General features: G+C 48.3%; 1 protein-coding gene across 2 annotated transcripts in view; it reads right to left on the bottom strand.

The window, feature by feature from the left end:
• Positions 1 to 16,630, bottom strand: part of YPEL2 (yippee like 2) — a 65,562-nt gene extending 48,932 nt beyond the window's left edge. Inside the window, exon 1 of one of the 2 annotated variants that reach the window (XM_032280696.1) lies at positions 16,412 to 16,630. In XM_032280696.1, coding sequence (XP_032136587.1) covers positions 16,412 to 16,557 — 146 coding nt within the window. In that variant the 5' untranslated portion in view covers positions 16,558 to 16,630. The remainder of the gene's footprint in view (positions 1 to 16,411) is intronic. The other variant, XM_032280698.1, reaches the window with a different exon arrangement.
• Between the last annotated feature and the right edge of the window lie 1,847 nt (positions 16,631 to 18,477).

The following is an 18,477-nucleotide window of genomic DNA, read 5'->3' as shown; positions in this document are numbered from 1 at the left end:
GCCTGAACCCAGGAGGCGGAGGTTGCGGTGAGCCGAGATCGCGCCATTGCACTCCAGCCTGGGTAACAAGAGCGAAACTCCGCCTAAAAAAAAAAAAAAAAAAAGAAAAAGAAAATTGATTTTTTTTTAAAAGGAAGAAATTAAGAGTATGAAGCTGAACTCATCATTCTAATTTTTGGACTTTAGCCCCTGTTAACGGACAATGGGGTCCATGGGGCTTCATGAGTCCAACTCATTGAACATACTACAGAGTCCAAACTGATTTCCAACAATCGTCAAATGAGCTTGATATTTAAAAGCCTCAGGGCACATGTGCAAATTAAGTGTCATTTTAATTCAACTAATAATCCGTCACAGAAGAAATTAAAGGAAGATTCGCTGCCACCCCCAGCTACCTCATGCTGATCAGCATGGAAAGAAAAAAATGTGAGATATTATGACTAAAAACAAAGATCTTTGACACACCACCTCGAGAGCCAAGAGCACAGGGCGCACACACCAACCTGGCCGGCCCACCCGACAGGCCTTTCCCACAAGGGGGTGATTGCTGCTGGAACTCAAAACAGAACCTTCTGAGTGCCACCAGGATTGAGGGGCGGAAGGCAGGTTGCTTTCACTAAGCCACAAAGGAACGTGAGGAACGACGTGGAAGCGAGGCTGGACCACCACATACCCAGCCACGGAAATGGACCTGTGAAGGGGGACTCTCTACAGGAAGGAATTCCTCCAGACACAGGACAAGGCTGTCCCCAAGGAATGCCTCTGTGTTGTTGTTTCCATGGAGTGTCTGAGAGGAGGTGAAGACTGGACAAGGAGTAGGCTCTGGACTCACAAAAACCAGTTCTACTCCTTTCTAGCTGCATGACGTCTGGCAAGTTGTAAAACCACTCTGACCCTCAGCTTCCCCATTGCTAATAAGACGCTAATAAGACCAACCTCCACAGGGGTTCTAGGCGTTAAGTGAGATGATCTCAGTGCTTACACAGAGCTGGCCCATGATACACACCAGAATTTTATCTATTATTTTTAAGGGCTTATGGGGGAAGAAAATAGACACTGCCGCTTTAAAAAAAAAGAAAAAGAAAAAGAGAAAGGAGAAGACCTGAGAGTTCAGACAGACATGGAGTTTGGGGTCCTTTGGGAACAACCCATTTTTTCTCTTTCCCATTTATGTTGAACCTGATGCCTGTGTGTAGCCAAATTCCAGCCTGCTCCTTCTATTAGGATCCTTTAACTTGTCTTCAAGCATCTCTATGAGATGTACCACTGGGACATCTCCCCAAATCTAGAATTCTCTTTTCAAGATGAGACAAGGTGACAGTAATATTGGAGGAGCCACAAGCATGTGTTAGTATCGAGGTCCTTGTAAGAGGTGCTTCCTCAGTGGCCATGCTCTCAACAGCCGTAAGGTAAGCATCCGACTTACAGCCTGGCAGGCCTTTCGGCCTCTTTCCCCCTCAAATCCACGCGCTGCATGCCAGCCAGTATTGTCTATTTAAAAAGCAGATTTGCCCATGTCATCACTCTTACAGCCTTCAGAAAGGCAACACAGGGCAGTGGTTAAAAAGACAGGACCGACTGGACACAATGGCTCACGCTGGTAATCCCAACACTTTGGGAGGCTGAGACAGGAGGACTGCTTGAGGTCAGGAGCACGAGACTAGCCTGGACAACACAGTGAGACCCTAAAAAAAAAAAAAAAAAAAAAAAAAAGACATGACTGGCAACTAGTTTCAAATCCCAGCTCTGCCATTTACTAGCTGTGTGACCTTGGACAAATGACCTAACCTGTCTGGACCTCCCTTCCCTCACAAAAGACAGAGACAGTAATAATATCTACTTCATAGGGCTCACGTGAGGATGAACTAAGTTAAAAGAAAAGCACTCACCATATGTGCCTGGCATGTAGTAACCAAATAATAAATTCCAGGTGTGTATGACCACTGGCACCCATGAATGGCTGCGGACCCTTATCCTCTATACCTTATCCTACAACTCCATTTATTGAACTGACATTTAAGATTCTACCATGTGTCAGGAACTCTCTGAGGAGGCATTTGGCAACTTATACCATTCCCTGTAGGTCCCCCTCAATACACCACACTCGCACTTCACGTTTCCATGGTTTTGCCAACGCCATTTCTTCTGGCTGGTACAAACTTTCCACCTCTCCTCAAGCCCCTTACTTGTCCATTTGAGTTGACACTCAACTCAAATGTCACTCAGTACTGAGCTTAGTGGCCTCTCCTGTGCTCACCTCCATCTTAACCCTAATGAAATGGAAATCACCCTTTTCTGCCTCTGTATCCTCCACTAGAGGTCAGCTCCAAGAGTCATCTTTGTACCCCATGAACTCAGCAGCACAGGACACGCAGTAGAGGCTAAACACCATCACCAAACTGGACTTCCTCTGCTTCCCACTGGACAGGTCCACACACCTGCACAGGTAGCACATGTGACGAGGCCCCTCCCCCCCCCAAGCAAGGAGGAAGGCAGCGAACTTACTCTGCATCCCCAGACCCCATCTAACCCAATTCTCTCCTCACAACCTCCACTCCCATCCTGTGCTGGGATCCCCAGGAAAACCACAATTCCTGGGGTCCCTCAAAGGCCTGTCATTGGCATCCATGCCTATTCTTTACATTGCTGGGTCTAGGTTTAAAAGTAAACAAATAAAAAGCTCTTAGAAAGCCTGAAAGGGTCCAAGCTAGAGGTGACGTAAAAAAAAAAAATTGAAAAAAAAACGAAGCCTGAAAGGGACCCTGTGCTAACTTTAAGGACAGCAGGGTAGGAATGTGACTAAGTAGCCATAGCCTGTTCCAACATCTGTGAAGAATGAAAGCAGCTCTGGCTGGAGGCACTACACAGCGGTGGCAGCAGATAGGAGGCAAGCCACTTCTGGGAGTGGGAGACAGAAAAGAGAGGTGGAATCACAACGGAAGGCCTTTGTATGAGGAGAGTTGTCCTACTTCCCCATCCTAATCTCCCCAGAATCCTGAGCCCAGAGCAGGCAGCAGAGAGACCTGTGCCCACCCAATGAGAAGTGGGCAGCAGTGTTGCCCAGCAGTTCAGCATGCAGGATGGGATGGACGCAGTGGCTCACACCTGTAATCCCGGCACTTTGGGAGGCCAAGGTGGGCAGATCATGAGGTCAAGAGTTTGAGACCAGTCTGGCCAATATGGTGAAACCCCATCTCTACTAAAAATACGAAAATTAGCCAGGTGTGGTGGCATGCACCTGTAGTCCCAGCTACTCAGGAGGCTGAGGCAGGAGAAATCACTTGCACCTGGGAGGCGGAGATTGCACCGACCTGAGATCATGCTACGGCACTCCAGCCTGGGCGACAGAGCAAGACTCCAACTAAAAAAAAAAAAAAAAAAAAAAAAGACTGCAGGATCTAGAGGTGGATGGACTTGGATTCAGTCTTGGTTTTTCTCACTAGCTACATTACCACTGGGCAAATTGCCTGAAAGGAGATAACAATAGTGCCTACCTCCTGCAGGAGACAAAAGGATCACATGAGATAAGGCAACGGAAGCATTCAGCACAGCACCCAGCACATGGTTAATACTCAATAATCCTGATTAGCTTCAATCACCCTTACCAGTGAGGGAGAAAAGGCACAGGAATTGTTCCTATTCACAAGACCAAAAAGAACAGCGGTCCCATCCCCCAGGTTGACTTACAGTGGTTAGCAGGTTAGGGCCTAAGTGAATCCACTTAAAGGTACATTGTGGTTTAAGTAGCTTCTGTAACTTAGCTGGGGACCTGATATTACTGCTGTCATTCCTAACAACAGACGACTCCATCACTTACTGCACTGAAAAAGTTATCTCTGTGGTCTACACTGACTCTACTAATCTCAGGACGGGGCCACTGCTAACAACGTCTCTGAATATCCTCTATTAAAACTGCCAGTGGAGGTGACGTGCAAAACCCACAGGAAAATCATTATTTTCTAGACACCTCTTTTACAGCACTGGAATCAGGTGGGACTTCAAATCCATCCAGCTGGTAATAAAAACCAGCTTGAATATTCAAGAAACCATGCTCTTCATAAAGAAAACCAAACATTCATCTCAACCCTGGATGTCTTGGTTTTGGGGGAGTTATAACGTCAGATGATAATTCCACATGATCTCTAGAATTATTTCAGCTCTTACGTGGTTCCATGTAGCAGTGATGCTCTGCCTGCCAAATACTGCTCCAGGGCAAAGTATCCCTCTGCCAACCCTCAAAACGCGCCATCAGGTCAGTGGCGGCATTAGATTCTCATAGGATTCTATCGTGAATTGTGTATGCCAGGGATCTAGGTTGTATACTCCTTATGAGAACCTAACTAACGCCTGATGAGCTGAAGTAGAACAGTTTCATCCCAAAACCATCCCCCACGTGGATCTGTGGAAAAACTATCTGCCACAAAACCAGCCCCTGGTGCCAAAAAGTTTGGGGACCGCTGCGTTAGAGGAATGGAAGAGCTACAGAGCCTTCTGACAATGCTTCATGAATATAATTTATCACAACCAGGATTTTGAGTAACAAAACTACAGGCAGTCTCCAACACCCCAAGTCCAAACACTAATAGTTTTTTGACAGAGTGTTTCTCTGTCGCCCAGGCTGGGGTGCAATGGCATTATCTTGGCTCACTGTAACCGCTGCCTCCCGGGTTCAAGCAATTCTCCTGCCTCAGCCTCTGAGTAGCTGGGATTACGGGTGTGTACCACCACACCAGGCTAATGTTTCTATTTTTAGTAGAAACAGAGTTTCACTATGTTGACCAGGCTGGTCTCGAAATCCTGACCTCAGATGGTCCACCTGCCTTGGCCTCCCAAAGTGCTGGGATTACAGGTGTGAGCCACAAACACTAATACTTTTGAATGCTAACACTATCTGGGCTGCCTTTGGCTGCTTTCATCTGAAACACTCCTTAATGGGCTTCACTGTGTTTCTCTGGATTCTTCTCCTGCCTCTCCGTTGGAGCCTCAATCTCACTGGCTGTTCTCCTTCCATTGTTCTTAGAGGTGCTTCCGCCACAAACATCTGACTGTTTGCTCCCCTGAGCCTTCTTACCCACACTCTCTCAAGCCTTCTAAACCTGTGCCTTCTGCTCCTGAACCCTTGACCCCTTTATAAAGGATGTCTCCACACTGGCCACAGTGGCTCATTCCTGTAATACCAGCACTTTGGAAGGCTGAGGTGGGAGAATCATTTGGGCCCAGTAGTTCGAGACCAGCCTGGTTAACACAGTGAGACTCCCATCACCTTCATTCCAATTCTGCCCCTTCTTCCAGTTGTCCAAGCAAGTAACACCCTTTACTCTCACCCTTCTATGTCATACTTCATTTGTTCCCTAGACAGTTGGTTCTGCTTCTTAGATGCACCCTCCCATTGCCACCCTCAGTCACCAACGGCAGCACTGTGAAACCCATCCTTTCTCATCCTGGACTACTGCAACAGCTTCCCAACAGGTCTCCCCGACTCAGCTCTTACCTCTCCAGTCCATTCTAGAACTCTATTTATAAAACACAACCTGATCACACTCTCATGTTTCAAAGCCTCCAGTGGTTTCCTAGCAGCCTACAGGACGTGGTCCAACCCTTCAGGTGGCACCAAGAGCCTGGGCCCAATTCTCCTTACGTTGTCATCAGCTCCCCACCCCACTCCAAACCTGTTTCCAACAGAGCAAGCTCAGTCATTACCCTGTGCTCCTTCTCACATTATTCCAGCTACCTGCAATGCCTTACCCTACCTTCTCTGCCTAACTTATTCATTAAGGGATGAGTAAATGCCTGCTCATCCCTTAACACTCAGCTCCAGGAGGACCCTGGCAGATCTGGTGGCCCCTTCTCCCAGCACACAAAAAACTTAATTTTTCTCTGGAATGACATTTTATCACACTGTTCATGAGCCTGGGAACTTCTTGCAGTGAAAGGTCTGGTCTTCCAGATCCCCCAACACCACCCCCACTGGTCTCCCCAGGACTCACGGCCCCAGCACACTGGAGATTCTTGATAAAAGTCAACTGAGTAAAATGAATGGCCATAAGTGAAACCACAGTGCCCTGTAAAGCCGGTATTTTTTAAATCTCCTTAGTTTGCCACTATCCAGTACATTTAAAATATCCAATCTGGGCATTACATGGGACTCACACACCATTAATGCTCCACAAAGTTAAGAAGCCAGAAAACTCTTATGACGCCAACTCATTTGGGCTGGCAGATGGAGGGTCACGAAACTCAGAAGGGTCATGAAATCATCACTCAAATGAGCCACACGACATGAGCCTCTGATGCTTTTACCTGGCTGCTGTCTGACAGCAGAAACGTTTCCTGCTCTGCCCTTCACACAGTCTGTGCATGCCCCCCTTGGGAAGCTTCCCAAGTGACCCTCCCCAGGCGGGCAGGGACTTCTAGACCCCTAGAGAAAGCATAAGAGCTCCAACCTAGGAGTCTTTCTTCTAAGGTGGTCCCCACAACAGCCCCAGGACAGTCTGAGCTGCCACCCTAGGCAAGACTGAGTCACAGAAAAATGAAGTGTCAGACTTGCTTTCAGGCCAAGAAGGCAAGGATCCCTCAACCCTGCCTTGACCATGACGATGAGAAAGCCAAATGTGCCCTTTTCCTCCAGCCCCAAGAGACTGCCACCCTTCAACACCAGTCCTTCCTTTCGTGTTTGATCACGCTCAGAGATGATAATCCTGGTTACAACAAAACAAATAGATTTTTCCCAGGATCTGTGACCCAGAGAGAAATCTGGTCCGTCTCTCTGTCCCCAGACAGGGCTATACTCGAAGTATAATGAAAAACAACTATTTACAAGATCAGGAAAACAAGGTCTTGGAAAACAGGGTAAGAGATACAGCCTATCTTCAGAAGTTACTGCACCAGGGAACCCTCCTTGGCGTCCTCCAGCTCCCACTACCAGGTGGGGTCCTCTATGCCACACATCTAGCATTATCCACAGCTGTACTTTTACTGAGGTGATTATCTGATTGTCATCTGTGTTTCCCACACTCAAATATCTGAAGAATACATGAATGTGTTGTGGACTCTGAGCACTGTGTGACCTTGATTTCTCTTTAAACTGCTAGTCCCCCAGGGCACAGCTGGGGCCCCAATTAGCTACAAACCACCCATCCCAAATCTGCCAATACAATTCTGTTGTTCAGCTGTCAGCATGCCTTTGGCTTTCTGACTTTAATCTCTCAATTCAAATAAATCCAAAACTCTAGACTCTGACATCCGTGGCTGGGCTCCCCGCCTTTCCGCAATTGGAATTTGGAAATTGAACTTTAAAAAAACTCAAGAGCAAAAAAGAAAAGAGGCACTTTCAAAAGGTTGCTTGTATGTCCAAAGACCCAGCCATCACCAGCCTGAAGTTGGACATTATTTTTTTCTAGGAATTATTAAACTGTCATCCAGTGGTGCCATTTACTGAGGAGAAGAAAGCGGGTGGGGATGGGAAAGGGAGACTCACTCTACAGCACATTTCTGGGTTTCTTCTCTGTATGGGAATAGCAGATAGATTTTAATAAGAATCTAAGTCCCTGTTCTCCTTCCATCCTCCTTCTTTGGAGGTGCTTCCACCACATACCTCTAATCCTTTGAGGCCTGGTAAATGCACACAGCCTGTTCAGCTTTTTAATATAATTTTTTAAAGTTTTGCAAAGCAGCAGGCATGATGGTTCAGGCCTGTAATCCCAGCACTTTGGGAGGCTAAGGCGGATGGATCACCTGAGATCAGGAGTTCAAAACCAGCCTGGCCAACATGGCAAAACCCTGCCTCTACTAAAAATACAAAAATTAGCCAGGAGTAGTGGCAGGTGCCTGTAATCCCAGCTATTCAGGAAACGGAGGCAGGAGAATCACTTGAACCTGGGAGGCGGAGGTTGCAGTAAGCCGAGATCACACCATTGCACTCCAGCCTGGGCCACAGATCAAGACTCCGTCTCAAAAAAAAAAAAAAGTTCTGTAAAGTTAGTTGTTTATGGGTCAGACTTCACTAGACTGTAAACCATATCTGGCCATGGTTAATCATCCCTCCTACCCAGCCCAAAGCTAGCAAGAGAAGCTCAGAAAGTGTTGGTTGGAGGAAGGTAGGAAGTGAGGGCAGGTTGGGAGGGAGGCCCCAGAGCAACTGCTAATAAACCTCCAGGATTCCACAACTTAGTAATTCCCTGTTATGGGTCTATGAGGGGCCATATCTCAATTAATCCTGACAACAACCCAGGGAGACAGGCATTATGATGATGACTCTTGCTTTCCAGATACAGAAAAAGGAACAATTTGCCCGAGGTCACACAATTAGAGAGGACCAAAACTAGGATTCCAATCTCCTTCCCACCTTCCAAGGAGATCCCTCCTACCAAGACCAGCCAGAGGAGTCTGAGGAGGCGCATTCTCAGTCCCTGAACTGCTTCCAGAGCTCCCAGCAGAATGGGAGAGTCTAAGCCAACTCAACAAACGTAATGCAAAATGATGTCAAGTTCTCTCAAAACACTCTCAGACTCTCAGCTCAATGCTTCAACATTAAATTGTGGAAACGGGAGAAAACAAATCAGGGATGGGAATAATCTGAGCCAGAAGGTGAGGCAGCAGATTAGGCACAAGAAAAAGGGAGTTATACCCCCTGCTGATGGGGTACTTAGCTTTTTTTTTTTTTTTTGAGACGGAGTCTTGCTCTGTCGCCAGGCTGGAGTGCAGTGGCGCAGTCTTGGCTCACTGCAACCTCCGCCTCCTGGGTTCAAGTGATTCTTCCGCCTCAGCCTCACAAGTAGCTGGGACTACAGGCGCGTGCCACCACACCAGGCTAATTTTTGTATTTTTAGTAGAGACGGGGTTTCATCATGGCGAGAATGGTCTCGATCTCTTGACCTTGTGATCCGCCCGTCTCGGCCTCCCAAAGTGCTGGGATTACAGGCGTGAGCCATCGCGCCCGGCCGGGGTACTTAGCTTTAAGGCTGCAGTTAGGTATGGGGATAACTTTTCCTCAAATCCTAACAGAAACAAAGAGCTTTACGAGCAAAACAAACTACAAACCTGATTTAATTTAGGTTTATGTAATGCACATGTTTATACCATTAATGTAGCCAGTGCTGAAGGAGAATCCATTTCTCCCTTATGGTCCATTTGGCAATGGCTCAATTTAAGGAGAGACCTCCAACAGACAAAGACCATAGTGGTAAAAGAAGAAACAAAGCTGGGGAGGAGAGGGGCAGAGATCCTGGATGACATATGTCGGAGCAATACAGAGGAAAAAGCAAAAACAGAAAGAGCAAGGGGGCCAAAAGCCAAGGCTGCTTGGTAGCTCCTGCCAGAGGAATAACCACGACCTCAGTGGTTTCCAGACCTCGGATGTGTGGCGTTGGCTGCTTTAGAAGAACCTGGGAAATAGTTTTTCAGGGGTTGTTACTATTTTCTTGTTTTTGTTACAAATTCCCCATCCTGAAAATTCTGATTTTGTAGGCCTTTAGTGGGGATGAGGAATTCCTACCGCAGCCAGCTTTGAGAACCCCTGCAGTGAGCCTCCCTCCTCACTTAGCCACTGTGCAGTGCTCTTCACCCTTACAGTGAATGACGTCACAATCCACTTCCAAAGTGCTCTAACTGTAGCTGCGGTCGCCGAGGACTGCATCCCAGCGCCCTCTTTCCCCTATCTCACGTGCTCACTGAACATTCCCCATACACTCCCTCTTATGTGCACGCCTCGATGCCTTTGAACACAACTGTTCCCCATGGAATGTTTCCGCATGTGTAAATCCTCTTCATTCTTCACCAATCCATCTCAAAAATAGGGATCAAAATATTCCTGATTGGCAGGATCTGTTCCGTGCCTACACTTATTTGCCCCAGGTACTCCTGAATAGAATGCCTTGAAATCCAATAAAAAAAAAAAAAAAAAAAAAAACAGAAACAAATCACTAGAAAGATCAGTATTTCCTGGAACTAAAAATTTCCTATCAGGTAAAACAAAATAAAGCCACTTTCTCTGGTACAACTAAACTTGGCCACCATTCACACCCGGAAGATCCTGTTTGAGCCTCAGTGGCACCCATCTGCCAACTGGATGTCAAGCCTTTCTTTCCCAGTGAGAAACAGACAAGGGAACGCTACACACTGGAGGCTAACCTCATTTGGAGCCAGCAATCTAGTTTCAGATCAAAGCCACTCAGTCTAGACACACTCCTTTCAAGACCAATGGGGAGGGCTGACTGCCCTGTAGCTCAGGAGGCCCTACATGTTGCTGACCCACCCAGATAATAGGAACGCAGGTGGTAGTGCTGAACCTCACAAGCAGAATGCTGCCCTGCCCATTACAGTGAGAAGGTAAACTCCACCTAGAATGGAGACATGGGCTATTTAGGGTTTAGATGAAGAGTTGATATTGTTTCAGAATGTGCAGGAGTAGGAAGGGCCCTTGGTCTGAGAAACAGAAGGTATGGTTAATAGTTTCTGCTTTGCCCTAATTAGCACTAGGTCTTAAGTCCTTTTTGTCTGTTTGAGCCTCAAAATGTTTATATCTCTAAAATGTTAACACCTAAATAGATTTTAATGCCCAATCCAGTATATACCTAATTAATAGAAAATAAAAATTACAAGATTAACACCGGGAAAAATTAGGATGCAGGCCCTACATAGTCACTAAAATCAAGCCACAAACTTGGCTCTGTACTTCCTGATAGCCAAAGCAAAAAGAGAAATATGATGCTATAAATTTCCTATTTCGACAAAAGAAAAGCATACCAGTTTTTCAGGAGGGCCAAAGCTTTTCAGAGACACTAGGTTCTAAAAGAATTTCTCCCATGAACTTCTTCAAGGAGGCACTGAGTCTGTAGCTAGTCTTCAACAATATAAACCCTTATAAGGATTATAGTAACAAGTTATATAAAGCTATTTCTGACAGTGTCCTTCCATAAAGCAAAGGGCAGACACTAAAGCCCAACTCAGTAAAAGTAACAATGGAGAAGCTGAGATAATGGCGCACGCAGATGGCCCAGCTTCATCAAGTCTAAAACCAAGATTGGCCGCAGGAGCAGGTAGACAGTAGGTCCTTCCAAAAACTACCGTAAATATCACTTCTTCCATGTGGGTGTTAGGCAGCAGTCAATTTGCAAATGGATGGTTTCTAAATTCCAACACAGTTCAAATAGATATAAATGGCATTTTTAGTCTTCACTTACTTGCATTAAGACTTAGAAGTCCTCCTCTGCCCCCACCACACACTGTCCACTCCCAAATCAATGGATTGAGATCAGATTCGTCTGAGCCAGGGAGGGGGGAATGCACCTATTAATATTACTGCTGTTATTAATAGCTAGCACTCACTGCTTAGGTGCCAGGCTCTGTGCCTGGTTTCCCCTGCAGTCTCCTTTAATCCTCCCAACAGTCCTGTGTGATGCAAACTATTATTAGTACCATTTTACAAACAAGGAACAAAGATTTAGAGAACCTTAGTAGACTGCCAAGGTCCCAGAGCATAACCAGGACTTTCTGATTCCAAAGTCCAGGCTCTGAGCCCCACATATAGTGCCTCCTGGTATTCATGAAATGTGATTACTGACAGAAATGCTATTTGTTAGAAGAAAACAGCGAGGCCTAGAGTAAGCTTACTGGGCTGGGTAAGCGTTGTTTATTATTAATAACAACAAAATAACAATGCAGCTTTTGGAGCCTCTGCCAACCTATAAACAGAACAAAGGAATGAAAACTATTGTGAAAAGCAGAAACAGTGCAAGTGAAAGAAATTCTGGGAGAACGCTATCTTATCCCAAAAAAAGGGAAGTCTCTTTTCTTCTCGTCTATTTCCCCCTCTAGAGACTCCAAACTTTGGTTCTCTTGGTCATTCATGCATTCAACCAACAAATATTTATCCAGCGTCTACTCCACACCAAGCACGTTCAACAGTAAGCAAGACAGAATCTCTCAAGCTTCCATGCAGACAAACAAGTAGATAACATATTTCCAGATGGTATTAAAGTGCTTTGAAGAAAATAACGTTAAGGGGATTAAGAGAGGCTGAGGGGAAGAGAAGGGAGGAGCTGTTCTAGATAACTGGCCTGTCAGGAAGGAGCTCTGAGAACCAAGTGAGAGTCAGCCATGCAAAAATTTGGAGAAAGAGCCAGGCGCAGTGGCTCATGCCTGTAATCCCAACTCTTCAGAGGCCTGAGACGGGCGGATCACCTGAGGTCAGGAATTCAATTCAAGACCAGCCTGGATAACATGGTGAAACCTCGTCTTTACTAAAAATACAAAACTTAGCCAGGCGTGGTGGTGCGTGCCTGTAATCCCAGCTACTCGGGAGGCTGAGTGAGGCAAGAGAATCGCTTGAACTAGGGAGACCGAGGTCGCAGTGAGCAGATCAGACCACTGCATTCCAGCCTGGGTGACAGTGAGACCCTGTCTTGAGAAAAAAAAAAAAAAAAAAAAAAAGAGAAGAAAAAAATTTGGAGAAAGAACATCCTGGAAAGAGGTACTACCCGTAGAAAAGCCCTGTGACAAAAATAAGCATGGCATGTTTCAGAAACCTCAAAAAGGTGAGTGCTTCTCAAGCAGGAAGAAGCAGAGTGGACAGGGTGGGGATTGGTAAGAGATGAGGCAGAAGAAATCGGTGAGGAGGACAAGCCTAGCCGGTGCCTACAGGGAAAGGAATTAGATTATATCTGAAAGGCATAAAAAAAAAAAAAGTAAAAATAAAAAAAAGAAAAAAGAAAAAGAAAAAAAGATTATATCTGAAGGGCAATGGGAAGCCATTGGCAAATTGTAGACAGGGGAATAGCATATTCTGATTTACTTTTAAGCTCTCCAGTGCTATATCCACAGCTCCCAGGTAAACAAACTCAGGCAGTACAATATTTCATAGACTCGTATCACCCTTTGTTAAGGACAATGTCACTGCAAACTAACAGCTCTAAAAAACATCTTTAGCCTGTAGGCCCTGGCTGGCTTTCCATCACTGCAGGCTAAAGTCGAAAATGATGCTTCTTCATTTTCCAAAACTTTATACTTTTTATGCTCAGGGGAATGAAGCTGTCAGAGCACCTAGTGGTTTGCGTGACAAACCCTAAGGAAATGCTAAGATCATTTACAATGGGAATTGGTCCTATCCTCCATCTGAATCTCACCTCAACAGCTCTTCCTTCTGGCCTTTCCAATCCTGGGACATCTTATCCCTTGTCATCCTTTTGTTGCCTTCTTTTCTCCATATGCTCAAAACTAAATATTCTGAATGTGAGCTGCTTGGCCAAACTGAACATTATTAAAGTTAATTTTAAAAATCCCACACACTTAATGCTCCCATTAGGCACACCTTTAGCAAAAAGGGCTACAGTGGAAGTTAAATTTGGATAATTTAGCGTCCTTTTTGAAGCTAAATTGTGGTTTTCATTAATTGAAATAAATGTATTCTACCAACATGTCTGGACACAATAACTAAGAGGGAAAAATCTAACCTGTGGCTGCACTGGGTGTGTGTATCTTTATGCCTGAAGGCAGAGATAACAGCATGAGAAACGATGCCTAATGAGATTCACCTGCTCACCAGGACTGGGCCATCACAATGGGAAATAACCAGGACTGGGGTAGCCCAGGAGATACTGAACTTGTGTCTCTTATTAAGACCTGATGGTAGACAAACCCCTGACTCCCCACCCCACCAAATAAAAAGAGCCACCAGCCTGCCTTTCCCCCAGGCTACACAGTCTGGAATACCCAGATACTAAACAAAACCAACCTTTTAATTGTTAGTCCCCCAGACACAATGACTGTGTGGCTGCCTCAAAACCGTTAAAATCATTAAAACAATGAAAAATTCACATCATCTGCTAACACCACAGCAACTAATGGGCACTCGGCACTGCTCTCATCTCCAACCCCCACACACCTAGAAACATCTCCTGGTACACAACACTGTGCAGCAGCTCTCAAACAGGCTGGAGTGGGGAGGGAGGGACACCAGTCTCGCAAAGCCAACTGCTTCATGGCCGTTGAGAACAAACAATACTGTGCCCTTAGACTTTTCAAAGCCTAAGCTCGTGTGATTGGCAGCTGAGTGATTTTGGGATTGCAGAGTATGGGGTCACATACCTGACTGCACTTCATAGCCAAGTTAATACCTTTCATTGTTCACTGCCTCCAGTTCCCACTAGATCAGGGGCTCTTATCAGGCACCTGCAATCACAATCTCATGGCTCCCTTATTAAAAATGCAGATTCCTACGGCCTACTGAAAATAAACATCTGCAGAGTAGCCTGACTGTATTTTTTTTAATTGTACTTTAAGTTCTGGGGTACGACAAACTGTATTTTTAAACACTACTGGTACACAACACCGTGCAGCAGTGCTATGTCATCTTTATACACATTTTGTTTGGGACCTCTGCCCTAAAGCAATGCTTCTCAAACTGTGGGTCAGGACCTGCTTGGTCAGGAGATCAAATTAATGGGTCATGACCAGCAGTTGTTTTCTTTTTTAAATGAAGTAGAAAAAAAAAAAAAAAACTTTAAAATACAGCACACTGGAGGTAGGAAGGGTAATTATTGTTCTCTGAAACTTAATTCTGTTACGAATATGTATGCAGTGCGGGTCCCACTCAAAGCCTGAAAACGATGCTACTAGAGGGAAGAAGGAAAACCGTTTTCTTGGCGTAGAATTTATTCTCCATTTTCCCCACCCCTAACTCCAAGCTTCCTGACTATGGTTCAAAAACAGAAATTTCAAGACAGATCCAAGAAACGCTGTCATTGAACGCTGAACTGCCGCCGCAAAGCCCAGCTGAGGAAGGGGATGTGGCTCCCGCTGCACTCCTGCCTGAGATCCGATCATGGAGCTGGGGACAAGGGATGGTGCCAAGGAGGAAGTCCGCACAGCTCTCCCCAGGCTGGGTTCGTTCCTGGGGATAACTTGTAGCCACTGAAAACTCAGTTCAGAAGAATGAAAATGTTCCTCACCGGAGGAGGAAGACTCAGCCACGCACGTTAAGGGTTAAGGAAGAGAGGGGTGAATAGACAGAATTCAAGTTAGGCCCACCTCTGGGGTCTTCTTGCAGGGGTGACTAGGAAAAAGGAAAAGCCAGGGAAGGGTGACTCCAATCTCACTGATCACAGGGCCTGTAGCCCCAGAACTATGAGAGCACGGGGGAGCAATAAGCACGTGAAATCAAGTCCCACCCCAGAGCCAGCGAGGGCATTTATGGAACTTCTTGCACCTCTAATGCTCTGAAGCTGACCGCTACCCTTCTTGCCCAATGCTCTGGGACAGGGAACCCCGTCTTGCCAGACTAGAAACAAGCAAGGAAGAGCAGGGAGAAAAAGACAGCTGTCTCGTCAGCCTTTAGATTCATCAAAGGCAAGGACTCACTCAAGAGCCTCCCGAGTTGCAAGGACAGCAAATCAGCAAGGAAGCCAGAAAGCAAAAGCCCCAGGAAGGCTTGGGAGCAGTTCCCTGGGGCCATTCCCAGCAGCGGGACTAGGGGGCTGACGCGGGTGCAGCTCCGCGCCGAGCGGAGGAAAACAGGACCCTCGCTCACCTGGTTTTTTAAACTCTCGCAGCTAAGACGGAAGGCAGAGGTGGCAATGTTCCGGACAAGAAGTCCGAAAGAACAGGTGTCCCCCACCCCCGCCGCCCCCACGACCGGAGAAAAGCCCCCAAACTCTGGGAAAGACACCAGAGTAGGTCGGCGGCCAACTGGGTGAATTTGAAGCGGCGGGAGGTCGGGGCCGCCCCTAAGCGCCAGCTCGGGGGAGGCGCCCGCGGCAGAGGCCCCCGCGTCCCGTCCGGCAGGAGAGACCTCGCGCCCACCCCCTTAGCAAGAGCACTGAGGAGGCGCTGGGACGCAACTCGGCTGCGGTTACCTCCGCCCGGGCTGGGGCCGGCGACGGTGTCCGAGGAGTTTCGAGGGCGCCCAGTCCCACAGGGGGGCGGGGGAGGGGGACGCCAGGGCGGAGGCCCCGGACCCAAGTGTCCCCAGGAGGAGGACCCAGCTTCACGCAGGGACGGAGGGCGTCCCCAGCCCCACCCGCACCCCACGGAGTCCGCACCCGCGGGGACGAAGCGAAGGAGGAAGCGGCGATCCCAGCCCCGCGCCCCCTCCGCAAACCTGGCCCCGCAGACTCGCCCGGCCCCTGGCGCGCGTCTCCGGCCCTGGCCGGGGGTCCCGCGCCCCTGGGCTCTCTCCGCGGGTGGCCGCGGGCACCGCAGTGTTTGTAAACAAACCGGTCACGTGGCCCGGCGGCCGCTCCCCGCCCCTGGCGCCCGCGGCCCCCACGGGGACCCCACGCCGAACCGAGCGCGCCGCACCCCCAACCCTGCGCAGGCCCGGCCGGAGGAGCCCTGGGGCCGGGGACCCAGAGCCCGCGCTGACAGCGCGCCCCACGCCCACGCGCGCCCAGCTCGCGCCGCACTCCTGCGCACTCACCCGGCGGCAGGCGGCCCCGTCCGGCCACTGCCGGGCTCGGCTCTACTGGGGTGCGCAGCGGCGAAGGGCGGCCCGGCTGGGGCTCGGGCTCCCGGCGCGCTCTTAAAGCCACAGTCTCCGCCACCGCCGCGGCCGCCACTCCGCATCCCTCCGGGTCCGGGCCGGGGGCTGCCCCGTGACGGACGCACCCCCGCGCCTATCCCCTCGGCTCAGCACATAGCAACACGCCGCGGGTTGGCCGGGCGCAGCCGCAGCCCATCCGCGCGGAGCCAATCATCAGAGGACGGAACTCCGCCCCCCGCTTCCCCGACCGCCCACTCCCCCACCCCTCGGCCCGGCCTGGGCGAGGGGAGTGGGGCTGGTCCCGGTCCAGCCCGTCCGGGCAACTTGAGGGAGGGGCAGGGACCAAGAATGACAAAGCTGGGTGGGCTCTCAGAGCCTAGGAGGAGGCTGTTTATTTGGGTTCGGGGTTTGTCCCCAGGGCAGGGCTGGGATTCGCAGAACCTGGGTTGTATTTTGGGGCGGGGGGATTTGCAGTGCTTCTCCTTGGAAGCTCAAGGTAATCATTCCCTCCTTACGTTTTAAACCTCGCCCTGAGTCAGAGCCTAAGTTACCAGAAGTGGCCCTGAGGACCTGGGGCAATTGAATTTAAAACGATAGTGCCAGTTCCACCCAGCCCACCCATGCCCTGGTCAGAAGCCAGGCATTTCCCGTCTTCTCTCTGCCCTGCTAGTAATTTCGGCGAATTAAAAGTACGAAACGGGCTTAGAGGAATTCAAGACCCCACTGTGGCTGCTAATTTTCCATGACTTTTAGAGGCAGATGACGGTGATTAGAGTGGGATGGTCACAGTGACCAGAAGGGAGGAGTCCACGTTCCGGGTCACTGGGGTGGTGCTTTTCAAGGAAGAGCAGGTTAAAAAATAAGCTCGTGGCAGTCAGGAAACCAGGGAGGCACCAGGTGGGTGGAGTGGGGCAGTCTCCCAGCAGGAAAACAGGTCAGTTTGATAAAGAATGTTGGCACGAACAAGGTGAACAGAGCAGGTCCTGCCTTTCACTCAAGACACTGGGGTTCCGCAGTTCCTCTGGGAACTCCAAGGAAACTAGTGTTTCACTGTGCAGCCATCAGGATGTGGGGTGCTGCAGGAGGTGCAGCTGACTACCCGCCTTCCATGCACTGGTTTGCACGTACACCCAGAATGCTGGCTCACCTGCACCTCCACCCAGCTGTCTTTAAAATATGCTTGGTCCACCGAATTGTATTCAGTTAATACCTATTGCATGTGAATCCGATCCCCAAAGTTAGTGAAAACAACAAAACACTCCAAATCCATCAGTATTGTGGTGCCGACATAGCCTCTGATTCGCAGTGTCAGTATAAGCAGAGGCACTATGTCGTGGTTCACAGCTGACTAGTTTGGAGAGGCTAAAATGAGGGGAAATGCTTTCAGATGAGAAGGAATCACAAACAAGAACTGTTTAGCATTTAATCCTTAATCTAAGATGTGATGGATTCTTTAGCAAGAGCTTGCTGTCTCACGCTGATCTGCTTCTTGAGCAAGTTTCTTTGTCTCTCCAGGCCTAGGTTTTCACAGTTTAAAACAAGGAGGGTTGAAATCGGATGATATCAAGTCCCTTGCAGCTCTCAAATTCTAAGTAGGGTCAGAAAGTCATATTCGTTACAACGTTTCCGCAATATTGTGCGAGCGAGCGAATATTTGTGTTGCCACATCACCACTTCCTAAGAGTAGATGCTGAATTAGTTTAACACCCTAGGATATTGGTATGTTATGTAACAAGACTGGTGGCTACTGTTTCTGTTTAAATAAAAGATAATGTTAGCTAAAGAAGACCAGCCTCGTACAGTGGTTTCAGAGGGAGCTCTGAGGACCCCTGCAGGCCTGCTGTGTGTATGCAGGGGACTGGAAGAGGCCCCAGACCTTAGGGCCAGGAGACAATAGAACCAGCCAGCCGGCCAACAACAGAAAAAGTATTAAGCCTGGTCATGCCTCCTCCCAGTCAAAATGAGCCAAGCATTTTGAGCTGGTAAAGGAGAAGGGAGAAGTG

The sequence above is a fragment of the Sapajus apella genome, unplaced genomic scaffold (assembly GCF_009761245.1).
Source record: "Sapajus apella isolate SASKATOON/1434 unplaced genomic scaffold, GSC_monkey_1.0 scaffold12, whole genome shotgun sequence".
In the NCBI taxonomy this organism is placed as follows: Eukaryota; Metazoa; Chordata; class Mammalia; order Primates; family Cebidae; genus Sapajus; species Sapajus apella.
The sequence above is the reverse complement of the archived record's forward strand: the minus strand, read 5'-3'. Positions and strand labels throughout refer to the sequence as shown.